Source organism: Podarcis vaucheri (genome assembly GCF_965113315.1).
Source record: "Podarcis vaucheri genome assembly, chromosome: 8".
In the NCBI taxonomy this organism is placed as follows: Eukaryota; Metazoa; Chordata; class Lepidosauria; order Squamata; family Lacertidae; genus Podarcis; species Podarcis vaucheri.
The window spans coordinates 70,217,437-70,230,801 of NC_138766.1; the positions used below are offsets into that span (position 1 = coordinate 70,217,437).

At 42.7% G+C, this 13,365-nt stretch overlaps 1 protein-coding gene across 1 annotated transcript; it reads left to right on the plus strand.

Moving 5' to 3' along the window:
• Nucleotides 1-390: 390 nt before the first annotated feature.
• On the plus strand, nt 391-12,949 carry ERICH5 (glutamate rich 5). Its single transcript, XM_082235936.1, has 4 exons — nt 391-761; nt 7,207-7,692; nt 9,144-9,248; nt 11,683-12,949. Exons 1-4 carry the CDS (start codon nt 671-673, stop codon nt 11,703-11,705), a joined length of 705 nt encoding a protein of 234 aa, XP_082092062.1. The 5' UTR covers nt 391-670; the 3' UTR covers nt 11,706-12,949.
• The last annotated feature ends 416 nt before the right edge of the window (nt 12,950-13,365 follow it).

The following is a 13,365-nucleotide window of genomic DNA, read 5'->3' on the forward strand; positions in this document are numbered from 1 at the left end:
CAAAGGCTGCCCACCACGTCTTCTCTAGGGGATCATATTCATTGGATCGCTTATTTCAAATTTGTGGGGAGCCAGCCCTGCTGGAAGGGGCCCCGGACATCAGCCCCAAGCACCGATTTATCTCCCTGCTCTTGTTTAATATCTATATTGGTCGCAGGGGAGGCAAGCCCAAAGCAAACAGAGGGGGCAGCCGCCCACTAGGCCCTATTGCCGCGTTAAATTGCGATTTTAAAAAGCGACACCAGCGGCGTGCCCCGTCCCCGTTGTGCCACCATCACCTCACTCACTGGACCTCCCGTGCTCTGCCCCGCCGAGCCTCCACGAGGCTCCCGTCCCGCCGCGCCTGCGCCGTGCGAAGAAGAATGCCCAAAGTTTGGAGCGCCCCGTGTTCGGCTACCCCTGGCCGCGCGCCGTTCTCATGGCAACCGAGCTCGAGCGATAAACACTCCGGCGGGAGCCTATGAGAGGGAAGTTCCTCGGCACGCGCAGCTCAGCAGGGGGGCGGCGGCCGCCGCTTTCCCCCCCTTTTTAGCGCCTGGGAGAGGAGACACCTGCGCGCATTCCCTTCGGCGGCAGCGGAGCGGCAGGTTCGCTTCCCGCGGAGGAGCCGCCCCGGGAGACCCGTTTCTTTGCCTCGGCCCGGTGTGGGGAGTGGGGTCCCGCCGCGCAAATGGGGTGCTCCAGCAGCGCTCAGACCCAGGTCAAGGACTGCAGCCGGCCGGCTCCCAAGTCTCCGGACGCCAACGGGCTGCAGAAATGCGGTGAGCGCCCCTTAGGCTCCCTGCTGCTGCTGCTGCGACCAATTTATTATTTCTCCTTTAAAGAAAAGTTTCTATCCTGCCCTTACAAAATTGCTGCTGCTGCACACTTGGGGGGGGGGGAGCGTTTAAAACACCTGTAGTAATTAATGGTAAAAGCAGCACCTAATTTAATTCCCGCTTGATATTCGCTCCCTTTGTAATATTGGGAGTTATGTGGCAGTGAAACTTTTATTATATGTTCCGCTCAGTCGAGGGTTTGCGCGTCGTGCATCAAAGGAAGAAGCCTCTCGAGCCGTAATACGTTTGTCAGGAAGGGGCAGAAATGTGGTTTTCCCCTCACGGAGCTACATTTCCCAGCACCCGTAGCAAACCGCAGTTCCCGGGATCCTGTGTGTTTGAAATATACGGTGTGTTAAGGGTTTTTTTTGTGTTTTTTTAAGGTGTCGCAATATTCTTTTGGTAGCAAGAGGCGCTCAGTTTATAATAGAGGTGCGGGGAGGGAAGAAGCATTCAAAACCGTTTGGAGCGGTATTATTGTTCGGGTCGCCACACCTGTTCTTTTCCTGTTGTTTTGGGAATTCTGCTTTTCTCGAGCCTATATAACAAGGTGCATGGTCAAGTTCTGTTTCCTTCTGTACATCCATTAAAGAGGCAGGTACAGTCTTCCTTTGATTATCCTTTCTGCATTCCTTGCTATCTTCAGATGGGAAGATACTTTTAACCTCTAGTCCATAATCTGTAAGGTAGTATTCCCTACTAGTCCAACCTAGAGAAGACTCATGGAAAATAATGAACATAGCTAATTAATTTCAGGTCCATTAATTTCAGTGGGTTTATTCTGAGGAAACAATTAGTTGAATAGAACCCTAAATTTGCTCCCTCTTTTCTTGCCTACCCCCATGCCTCCATTTTACTTTCTCTGTGGTTAATGGAGGTAAGTAAAAGAATCAAAAGTTGCGGTGGGAGCCCACTTCCCACCTTAGTTTATCTTGGCTTGTTCTAGTGCTAAAATTGCCATTCTGGCAATATTCATCCTGATCCACAGGAGCTAGTGCATTTAATTTTACTTCTAAATAAGCAATTATAGGGCTGTGGGCCTATTGTAACTACCGATAAACTGCATATGGCTGTGTCATTGTTATGTAAGTTTGGCAGATATTTTGTTTTAATAACCTAGTCTACCGGCCTGTGTTAAACTGGACTGCTAAGAGTTAAGAGGTATTAACTCTCCAGTATAAATTATAACCAGGCTTCAAAAAAAAGCTGTGCTGAAACTCCGCATAACTTGCCTGAGAATAAGTTGTGTATAGATTTGAATATAAACAAATAGTGTTTACACCTAAGGCACACTGAGATATATTGTTTGGGTTATTATTCTGTGTATACATCCCTGTGAGCAAACCTCAGTTAACATATTAGGACCTACTTTTAAGTAAACATACCTACAGTACTTGGTTACACTTGCAAAAAGGTTCTCAGGCTTTCATAGTTTGTAGATAGTGCGCTACAGTCATTTTTCTTCTCTCAATAAAGCTTTTTAAAAGTATATATTTCTTAATCAGACTTTTAACTTATCTGGTACTCCTTGATAAAATGCCACATGAAAAGGTTATGTCTAAATTTTTGTTTTAATGCCCAGTAACATAATACAGTACAGCCTTGGCATTGTGAAAACTGACCTAGGAATATACAGCTTTTCTTTCATATTTCTGTTTGAGTCCAGATTTTGTGTGTAGTATAAACGTTTATGATAAAAGTATTTGCTTCGTTTCTAAATTGGATGCTCTGATCTATCCTGGATGAAGTGGCTTGTCTGATTCCATTGCGTTATAAAATGATGCCACAGGAGACTGAAATGTGACACAAACTCTGCTAAACAATGCAATTCCTTACAACTGGACTAAAAATTAACTGTGGTTAACTTCTGAGCTTGACAGCCATTATATGCTGGCCTTGAAGGCAGTGTAGAAACTGTGACTTGTCCAGAATGGGGTGACTTTGTTTGTGGTTTGGGGGCTGCAAGTCAGGGACATATTATGCTGATTTTGTGAGAAATCCACTACAGTATTCTCCAGTTTGTGGACTACATTCAATGTGTGAATAAACGACAAATGGACAAAGGCAAAGCTATAGTATAAAATTAAAAATCTAGCACTTCAAAAAGAGCAAAAATAATCCTGGGGGAAATATCAACCCCATGGTTAAAGTTGAAATTATTTCCCTTGGGCATTTTGGACAAATGTGTAAATTAGTTACACATATGGCAAAATCTTAATGACGCCTTCCTCTTCTTTTTAAAGGATTTACACATCTACTTAGTGGAAGGTAAGGAGGCCACTGAATATATAAAGGCATGTAACTAATTCTGCTGTACTCTTGGTGCGATCATTTTACCAGGAAACAAACATGTCATTCTGCAGTTATAAGCTTTTTCCTGAGTTCCCTTAAGGCTTCTTCACTCAAAACAGTTTTTGTAGGATGGTTTAATAAGTTAACTTGTCAAAATTAATTTGGGTGGGACACTGTGCTCGTCATTACCATTCAGACTTGTTGGGGTGGGTAAGGGACATAAACATCTACACATACCTCTGCTTTCAGGCTGCAACATGAACACTCTGCCTTTTTGCTTCTAAGCATCAGAACTAAATGACTTGACATGTTCATTCAATAATTTGTGAAATAGCTGCTATCATGAGATGCAAGATACCTGTGGAGGAAGGGTTATGCATTGCCTTATGTCTATATTGTTGAAGGGCCTGGTCCACTTGTACTGGCTGCAGTAAAAGAACAGTAGTTTTTGTGCAATAAACGAAAATTATTCACATATGGAAGGAGAACAGTAAAAGTACTTGGTTTAGAGTGGGGTTACTCCTACTAACTTTAGTACTGGGGCAGGTTTTATGCACCCCTCTGTTTTGTCCGAATTTAGAACTGGATGGGACAATTGAGCCACTCTCTGTTTTGAATTTCTTATAGTGCATTCTACATGTTTCATTAGAAGTTATAGCTAACATGCATACTGATAATCACACTATCAAAAAAGAAAAAGTAGCCCTAGAGTTGCTTCTGGTGGTGTAGTTGCCACTCCTAGAAATTACTCTTTTACTCTTTCAGATATGTTTTGATATGGGTGGCATCAAGTTTACAGAAGAACAATTGATTGTATAGATAAATGGGATATATATATATATATATATATATATATATATATATATATATATATATATGCAGGTTTTGGTGTCTTCGGGTGTCTTCCCGTGTAAGAGTCGGGGTGTCTGTGCGACGTTTCGACGAGGTCTCACTCGTCATCTTCAGGCTGGTGCTTTCGGCTTCTTGTTACTGGAACAGAGCAGAATCTGGTGTTTGAGTTCCTATAAATACTGTTGAGGGGTGTGGTGTATAGCCTCCAACGTTCTGGGCAGAGAGGAAGTTCCTAGATTAGTGTGCCTTTTCTTCTTTTGTTCCTTAATTACTTGAGGGATATCTTGAGTGATTTCATGAGTGATATTCTGAATACCACTGGGTGGGTCATTAAGTGTAGATTAGTTGCTAAAGCTTTCGTGTCTTGACCTCTTGAGCTTGTGAAGAGTTTTTCTGAGAAGATGGCTGTGCTGCATTTAGTTGTGTTCTGGCTTGGCTTCGTGTATAGGGGCGAGCTGTGGTTTTGTGCTTTGTGCCAGCCAGATCTGTGTAGGGATTGCAGGGGGGTGCAGCATCTGGAGGTGCCACTATAGTTTGGCTACTGGATGGAGTCTGTAATATGTCTGTGGAGAGGGTCTGGGTTTGGGTCTGGTGTGGTTGATTGGTGACGGCGTTCTGTGTGCCTCTGGTTCTGGTGTCGGTTTTTGTGGGGAGGGCTAATTTCCAGATGTCTGGCAGGCGGGACGTGTCGTCACGCTTGTTCATGTTGTGAGGGTGTTTCTCTATCTCGATGGCTTCCATGATTATTCTCTTGTGGTGATGTTCCATGTTAAAGAGCAATTTGGAATCTGCAAAATTAATTTCGTGTCCTGTTTCTTTCATGTGTTGGAAAAGAGAGGAAGTTTTTTCTTCTTTTTTGACGGCATTCTTGTGTTCTGCGATACGTGCATTTATTCGTCTGTTTGTTTGTCCAATGTACGTGGCTGGGCAGACTTTGCAGGGTATTTCATAGACCCCTTGGTTTTCCAGCTGGATTTTGTCTTTTGGGTTTCTGAGGATATTGGCTATTTTTTGGTTGGTGCAGAAGGCTGTTTTGATATTGTGTTTATGGAGGATTTTGCTGATTTTGTCTGTAGTGCCCTTGATATAAGGAAGGAGGGCCATGCCATTGTTTTCTTCTGTGTCTTGGTTTTTGGGGGGTGTTTCTTTTTGGATTAGCTTCGTAACCCTGTTTTTCTGGTATCCATTGGCGATTAACACATTTGAGAGATTCTGTAACTCAGTTGTCAAGTGGTCTTTGTCAGCCAGGCGTTTGGTTCTGGAGATGAGAGTCTTGGCTACGGAGTTTATTTGTGCAGGGTGGTGGTGTGATTGTGCATGTAAGTAGCGGTTGGTGTGTGTTTTTTTCCGGTAGATAGTGTGTCCTAGGGAGCCATCAGGTTTTTTGTAGATTAGGACGTCAAGAAAGGGGAGTTGGTTGTTGTCTTCTATTTCCATAGTGAATTGTATTTTGGGGTGTAGGCTGTTGAGATGTGTGAGGAAGCTATCTAGTTTTTCTTTCCCGTGTGGCCAAATTACAAAGGTGTCGTCAACATATCTGAGCCAAAGTTTGGGTTTGTGTTCTGACTTGTCTAAAGCATTGGTTTCAAAGTGTTCCATGTACAAATTTGCGATGACCGGTGAGAGGGGTGATCCCATAGGTGCTCCTTCTATCTGTTTGTATCTTTGTCCATTGTGGATGAAGTACGTGTTGGTTAGGCAGTGGTTGGTCAGGTCCAGGATGTATTTGGGGGGGTTGTATTTGTTTTGAATGGCTGTCAAGGCTTCATTAATGGGCACTTGAGTGAAGAGAGATACAATATCGAAGCTCACAAGTAGGTCATCCAGAACCAAACGCCTGGCTGACAAAGACCACTTGACAACTGAGTTACAGAATCTCTCAAATGTGTTAATCGCCAATGGATACCAGAAAAACAGGGTTACGAAGCTAATCCAAAAAGAAACACCCCCCAAAAACCAAGACACAGAAGAAAACAATGGCATGGCCCTCCTTCCTTATATCAAGGGCACTACAGACAAAATCAGCAAAATCCTCCATAAACACAATATCAAAACAGCCTTCTGCACCAACCAAAAAATAGCCAATATCCTCAGAAACCCAAAAGACAAAATCCAGCTGGAAAACCAAGGGGTCTATGAAATACCCTGCAAAGTCTGCCCAGCCACGTACATTGGACAAACAAACAGACGAATAAATGCACGTATCGCAGAACACAAGAATGCCGTCAAAAAAGAAGAAAAAACTTCCTCTCTTTTCCAACACATGAAAGAAACAGGACACGAAATTAATTTTGCAGATTCCAAATTGCTCTTTAACATGGAACATCACCACAAGAGAATAATCATGGAAGCCATCGAGATAGAGAAACACCCTCACAACATGAACAAGCGTGACGACACGTCCCGCCTGCCAGACATCTGGAAATTAGCCCTCCCCACAAAAACCGACACCAGAACCAGAGGCACACAGAACGCCGTCACCAATCAACCACACCAGACCCAAACCCAGACCCTCTCCACAGACATATTACAGACTCCATCCAGCAACCAAACTATAGTGGCACCTCCGGATGCTGCACCCCCCTGCAATCCCTACACAGATCTGGCTGGCACAAGGCACAAAACCATAGCTCGCCCCTATACACGAAGCCAAGCCAGAGCACAACTAAATGCAGCACAGCCATCTTCTCAGAAAAACTCTTCACAAGCTCAAGAGGTCAAGACACGAGAGCTTTAGCAACTAATCTACACTTAATGACCCACCCAGTGATATTCAGAATATCACTCATGAAATCACCCAAGATATCCCTCAAGTAATTAATGACCCACCCAGTGATATTCAGAATATCACTCATGAAATCACCCAAGATATCCCTCAAGTAATTAAGGAACAAAAGAAGAAAAGGCACACTAATCTAGGAACTTCCTCTCTACCCAGAACGTTGGAGGCTATACACCACACCCCTCAACAGTATTTATAGGAACTCAAACACCAGACTCTGCTCTGTTCCAGTAACAAGAAGCCGAAAGCACCAGCCTGAAGATGACGAGTGAGACCTCGTCGAAACGTCGCACAGACACCCCGACTCTTACACGGGAAGACACCCGAAGACACCAAAACCTGCATTCCTATACCCGTGAAAATCTACGAAAGCATATATATATATATATATCCTATAGATTTGCTCTCAGTAATAATTTGTGTTCTTCTTTTCTATTTGCTTCATCGACATTCCCAAATTAGAGGACAACTTGCCCATCGCAGTCGAAAATGAAACTGTTTCTGATCAGACCAAACTTGGGGTAATGGAAGAAGTAGAGCTGGGCTCAGATGGAGCAAAACTAAGCAAGGGTGTTGCTGAAAAGGAAGCAGATGTTTTGATCCCTGGAATGACCAACTGTGCCCTTTCTACCTGTCAAAGAGTCGACCCCGAAGGCACAGAGCCTCAACCCGTGGCGCCGGAAGAGAAGTTCAGCAAAAGTTTGCCTGTCGCCCTTTTAGAAGCCGGTGAGCCTCGACCTGCGATACCAGCCGAAGAGGTTGCTGAGCCTCAAGCTGCCACAGAAACTGCCAACACTTTGCCTCCGGAAACTGTACAGGACAGTCAGCCTGATCCTGTTGAATCAGCAGAGACAGGCACAGCTGAGCCTGAAACTGAGGAAATTGTTAGGAGTCTTGTAACGGAAATTGTGAAGGAGCTGCAAGTGGATGAAGAACAACAGACTGAGGGTAATAAATTGTGCTATTTCAGACTGAGAAGGCCAAGTTCTGACCTGTATGCAGATTCCACCAATTGTAATGAATTTTTTTGCATGCAGGTACATGAGGGCAAAAATCTTGCCCTGTGGGTTTGAGTTGTGTGTAGCTTTGACAAATAATTAGACTAAAAGGGGCCCCTCTGAATAACTGAGGTCAGTGCCACCAATTGTTGCCTTGTCTTGTTTCCTTGTGCTCCCATTTCATATACTTAGTTTCCTCCTCCGCCCCCAGCAATTATTTATGCTGGGTGAGATGCTAACAAGAGAGTGGGTGGGAAAGCCCTTCTTTGGTGCATATTGCCAGAAGACAAATGGCACAAAGGCGACTGTACTTTGATTTGTTAGTGGATCTGAACATTCTGACATCAAAGTAACTTGTTTCTCTTTTATTTTATTTATTTATTAGATTTGTATACCACCCTTCATCCAGAGATCACAGGGCAGTTCACAAGTTTTTGCTAAATTCCAAATCAGTCCAGTCAAAATTATTGCGATGTGTATAATAGTTAACCAAAAATACAACGCTATTATTGGTTTGTCTGCTTGTGAAGTAATAGTATTTATTTAGAATTGGTTTGCTGCATTACATCAAGTGTTTATCTTGGCCATTATCAGTCTCCCATCACACCAGGAAAATTCCCCTTTGAGATGCTGTTTGGCCCTGGCCTTTGGTAACTGTAGGTATTCTGCATCTGAACATATCAAGAGTTATACCTAGTGCTGAGGGGCTATTAGCTATGATAGCCATTTCCCATGACGAATCTTTTCTGTACCACTTTTATGGTACGTGCAGCAGGATTTCTGCAAAATGCAGGCTGTAGGAAACCAGGTTGTATTCATTTACTGAATGGTTTGAAAAACACCAAAATCGCTTAATGCATGGGTGAATGGAAATTCTGTTTAAATGGACGTACATGTCTTGACACGTAGAATGCTTAAGTTACTTATTTCACCAACAACTTTTCTAAAAGTAAACAGAGGACAATGGTAGGTACACTTTGATGTGGCAGATACATTTATATCAGCTGGCAAGTGCTGCATGTCTCCTGTGCTTTCAACTATTTCTTCTTTGATGTTATAAAGAACACCCATAGCATCAGTGGGGGCTGTTCCATTAGCACAAATGGAGCATTGCCCCACCAGCTTCAGGCAGGTGCCACCTGCCTGCCTCCTTACCATCAGCCCCAGGGGTAGCTTCTCAGTCTTAAGTGTTGCCCTTTATAGAACTCTGCAAGAAGGAAGAGGATGGGGACAAAGCTGGAATTAATTGGTTTTGCCTGTCATTGGCTCCACCTCCTTTTGGCCTCTCTTGTCTTCCATTCTACCAGTTCCAAAGGGTGCCGGCCACCAGTGCAGAACCTGCTAGGGCACTCAATACTCTTTCAATGTCCCCTGGCTTGATCTCTATGGTTACTGTTCCAGGCGAGACAGGAGAAAAGAAGGAAACTGAGATGCACCGTGATGCAGTAAGTGAGGGCTCTGAAACAAAAGAAGAAATGGGAGAAGCTACGGCAGCAACAGAGATAGGTATGTTGATGGAGGAGCAAAGGACTAATATATTAGAAGTTTAAAATGCTGTATTCCTATTCATAACCTTTCATTGGCACGTCCTGGGTGCTGCCTGCATTATTTAAATAGAGGTATTTAAACAGTGTCCTGCAGGTAATTGCTTGTTTTTAAATCTGCCTAGGTTGTGTAGGATTAACTCCGAGATGGGGAATCTGTGGTCCTCCAAATGTTGAACTTTGACTTACTTCTGCCGCTAGCCAATCCGAGCAGTGGCCAAAGATTATGGGAACTGTAGCCTTGCAATACAGTGGTACCTCGGGTTAAGAACTTAATTTGCTCTGGAGGTCCATTCTTAACCACTTTAGCTAATGGGGCCTCCCACTGCCGCTGCGTGATTTCTGTTCTCGCCCTGAAGCAAAGTTCTTAACCCAAGGTACTATTTCTGGATTAGCAGAGTCTGTAACCTGAAGCATCTGTAACCCGAGGTGCCACTGCATATGGAGAAAACTAGGTTCCTCATCCCTGGTCTGTGTGTTTAGGTCTGCTCTAACCTCATCTAGAGGTTGTCAGCTTTTGTTTAAAAATGGCAGTAGGGACATGGGATGATGCCTTCTCCCAGTGAGTTCCCGCCACGTCTTGGAAGGAAACTCCCATTAACCCAGCCAGCATGACAGTGGTCATCAATGATGGGAGCTGCAGTCCAGAGCATCAGGAGGGCAGCAGGTTGGGGAAGGTAGAGCCTGTCTGCCTGCCACTTACCTCCTACAAACCCCTTGGAAAGCCCTCACTTCAGCTGGGTTCACTTCTGGCATAATTGCACAGCTGTAGAGAAAAGTCCTTTGAGCAGGGGTCAGACTGGAGGGAAGCAAGCAACAGGGCACTTGTGTGAACCCTTTTGCTGTCAAAATTGGACTACCACTACCTGCTTTCGTCTACTTTGGCCCCAAGCCATTTGAAGCAGATAAGCTAGTTAAAAATAGACTTGGAAAAGATGCACATGTTGGAAATGAGAAGCTTAATTATACACATTTAATTCCATAGTTACTATTTGCCAAACACATTCTAATGATGATCAGATTGCTACCATGGCTCTGGGATTTCCCATTCTCGGATTTCTGTTATAATAGGTGAGGAATGGGTAGGGTTCAGACGCTCACTCACTGGACAAAACAAAGCAAAGTACAGGTTTTGACTAGAGACAAAAGAACAAATGAAAAGGCAGGCAAAAGGGTTCATCGCTCTGGCCAGATCTAACATTACAGCACATCAATTTCCCTCAATCTTAATTGATGGTGGAGATTTCCTTTCTGTGAAACTGAAGGCCCCCTACTGCTTTGGAAACCAGGGTCTGCAATTAAAAGCTCATCATAGCACCCAGGAGAAATGCTTGATATAACTACTGGAATTTCTTACAGTGGGAAGAGGAAGTGCCTGTGCATAAATATGTCCATGAAGAGATAGCTGCGTTTTGTCTTCCTAGCTCTCTCACACACGTATATATATTTAGTAACTTGCTGTTTTGAGTCGTGCAGAATTACAAATAAGAAATAGTTGGAACCCTCCCCTCTCCCGCATTGCTCACTCTTTGCAAATTCAAATTACCAGTGTCAAGATTTCTTTTCTTTAATTGAATCTGCTTTCTCAAATCAATTTGAAGCAAAAGATGACTCAACAAATGTGAACTTTAAATGTTTTATCATATGGCGACACTTTGCATCAGGTAGCCCTAGTACTGGTCAACAGAGGCTCAGACGGCTTTGTCTTGTTTTACGGACCTTTCTGCACATGCTCCTTTCAATCCTCCAGTGTGATAAGCACTCCCATTTGGCTTTTGTTTAGCTGCTGTGTGATGCTGGGAGTCAATAGAGTATGTATTTATGGACCAGGGTGGGGAACCTCAGGCCTGGGAGATGTTCCCAGGCCACACCTCTCTCCAGCCATGTTTTGTACCACCCTCAAGTATTTTTTGCCTTGCTGGAATGTGTCCTTCAACTGTAATAAAAACTACTTGCTAGCCTGGATTGAGGATAGAAAGGAGTATACAAGCATGAGCAGAAAGTAGTCTACAGTACAAAGGTAAAATTTATATTGCTTGCTCTGACTACTTCTGCTTCTGGCCTGGCCTGGTATGTGCCCCCTGCCCCTAGTTGCCCAGAAGGGAATGCGGCCATCAAGCTGAAAAAGGTTCTCTAACGGTTGTAAATTCAATATCCAATTATTTCCAGTTACGAAAGGATCACCATTTTCATCTGATCTGATTCTTCCTAATAATCCACTTTAAGCTTTACTGCCTTACCTGCATTGTTCTGACATGCTAAATATTAGCAGCAGAAGCTTCTTCATATGATTCATACAGATGACTTCCTTTCAAAGAACTGTTCCTAGAATATATTTGTCTAAAAGTCATTGCCACTTTTAAAATTTTAGGTTTTGTTTTTGTTTTATATTGCAGAAGCTACAAATAATGAAGAGTGACTCGTGACTTCTGCCTGGACTTCATCGTTGGCTGCTCAATTAATATTAGCACTGTGATTTTTGGTATAATCTGGTTTTTTATAGAAGCTTGTATGGACTTGTCACTTCTGAACACTAGGGGAGAAACACATTTTAATGATTTTATTTTGGGAAGTCAAGTTGCCAAGACACTGAGGAATTGCAATGTGTTAACCTTTCATGTTTGCCATAGAGTGCCTTCTGTAAACTTCCATTTAAGTGAAATCATGTGTTGCAAATCAATAACTTCATCTACTGTATTTCAGTTAAAAAAAATAAATTGCTAGGGCAAACTGTATTGACACCCATAAATTGTAGAACAGGGTGCATGGAGATTCTCCAAGTGCTAGATATGAAAAGGTCTGAGTATTGTTAGGTTCTAGTAATAATGTTGCAGCCATGAGGTTTTTTTTAACTCTACCAGTACAACACTTAAGTGATTTTTGTTACATAAAACAAGTATGGATATTGGAGCTTAATATTGCTGCTTTGGTTCAATCTGGAAAGATGCATCAATTCAAGTCTTGCTTTTTTTAAACTAATGAAGGTAGACACTGCAATCCAGCACTCAGGGGATGAGAGCAATGTAATTATGGCACTTTGAAAGCACAGGATAACTGTTGTCACCCTATTGACAAAACAAGCAATTCTGTACACTCTAATAAGAAATTACTGATAAGCACAACAGCAGCATACACTGTTACTGTATTGTGGTAGCACGTCTGTTAAAATGAAAACGTTAAATTTTAAATCTGCAAAATTCTAACCAATTCCTGAAAACACACGGTAAAGTAAAAGTATAAACCAAATGAATTGCTGCCTCTGGTGTGCAATTATGTGTACTTCTAGAACACTTTATAAGATTTCCCCCCAAAGTGTATATGAATTCTATTTGCCTTTATAAACCTGTTATTTGATAGTAATTATGAAAACTGAACCCTTCAGTCTTTTCAAAGAGAAACCTTGAAGTGCAAATCTTATAGCTGAGAGAAAATAATTTCACATAAAAAGCAAGAACTTTGCAGACATTTAGTGTGAATCTATTGGTTGCATATTTTTGAGAAGTTGGGTAAACTTGAGCAAAGCTGCTCTTCACCCACCTTATGTCTGAACCAGGAAACCTTTGTTTTATGCTGGGGTATACTTGATAATGGTTGGGATTTGTGCCTCATGTAGTCTATAAAATGGTAATCTTAAACACTGAAATAAAGCATTTATGGAATGTCTGCATGAAAACTAATTCTCTGTTCTAATATCTATAGGCTTATCTATTGTGTGTTTCACATCTTTACCTTTGGAAACTAAAACCACTTGCAATACATTTTCTTTTGTAAGGACCATGGAACTTGCATGCTATCAGTGTCCATGACTTGATGGATAACTTATTTTTGAGAGGTATTAGCATGGTAAGTACTGCTGGCCCCATACTAGGATGCTCCTGAAACTCCAGCAGAGTTTGCAATCAGCATAACTTTTATTGGTTTGGAAAGTAGTCTGCTCTGTGTACTTGTTCTGCACCACGGAATAGCAATTGACAAGCTTTACTCCTTTAATCTAGGCGGGTTTTTTGACATATATCCTGGAAGGAAGGAATAGGTGCATGTAAGAGTTTGAATGTGTCCATTAATTGGGCTGCTGCTTT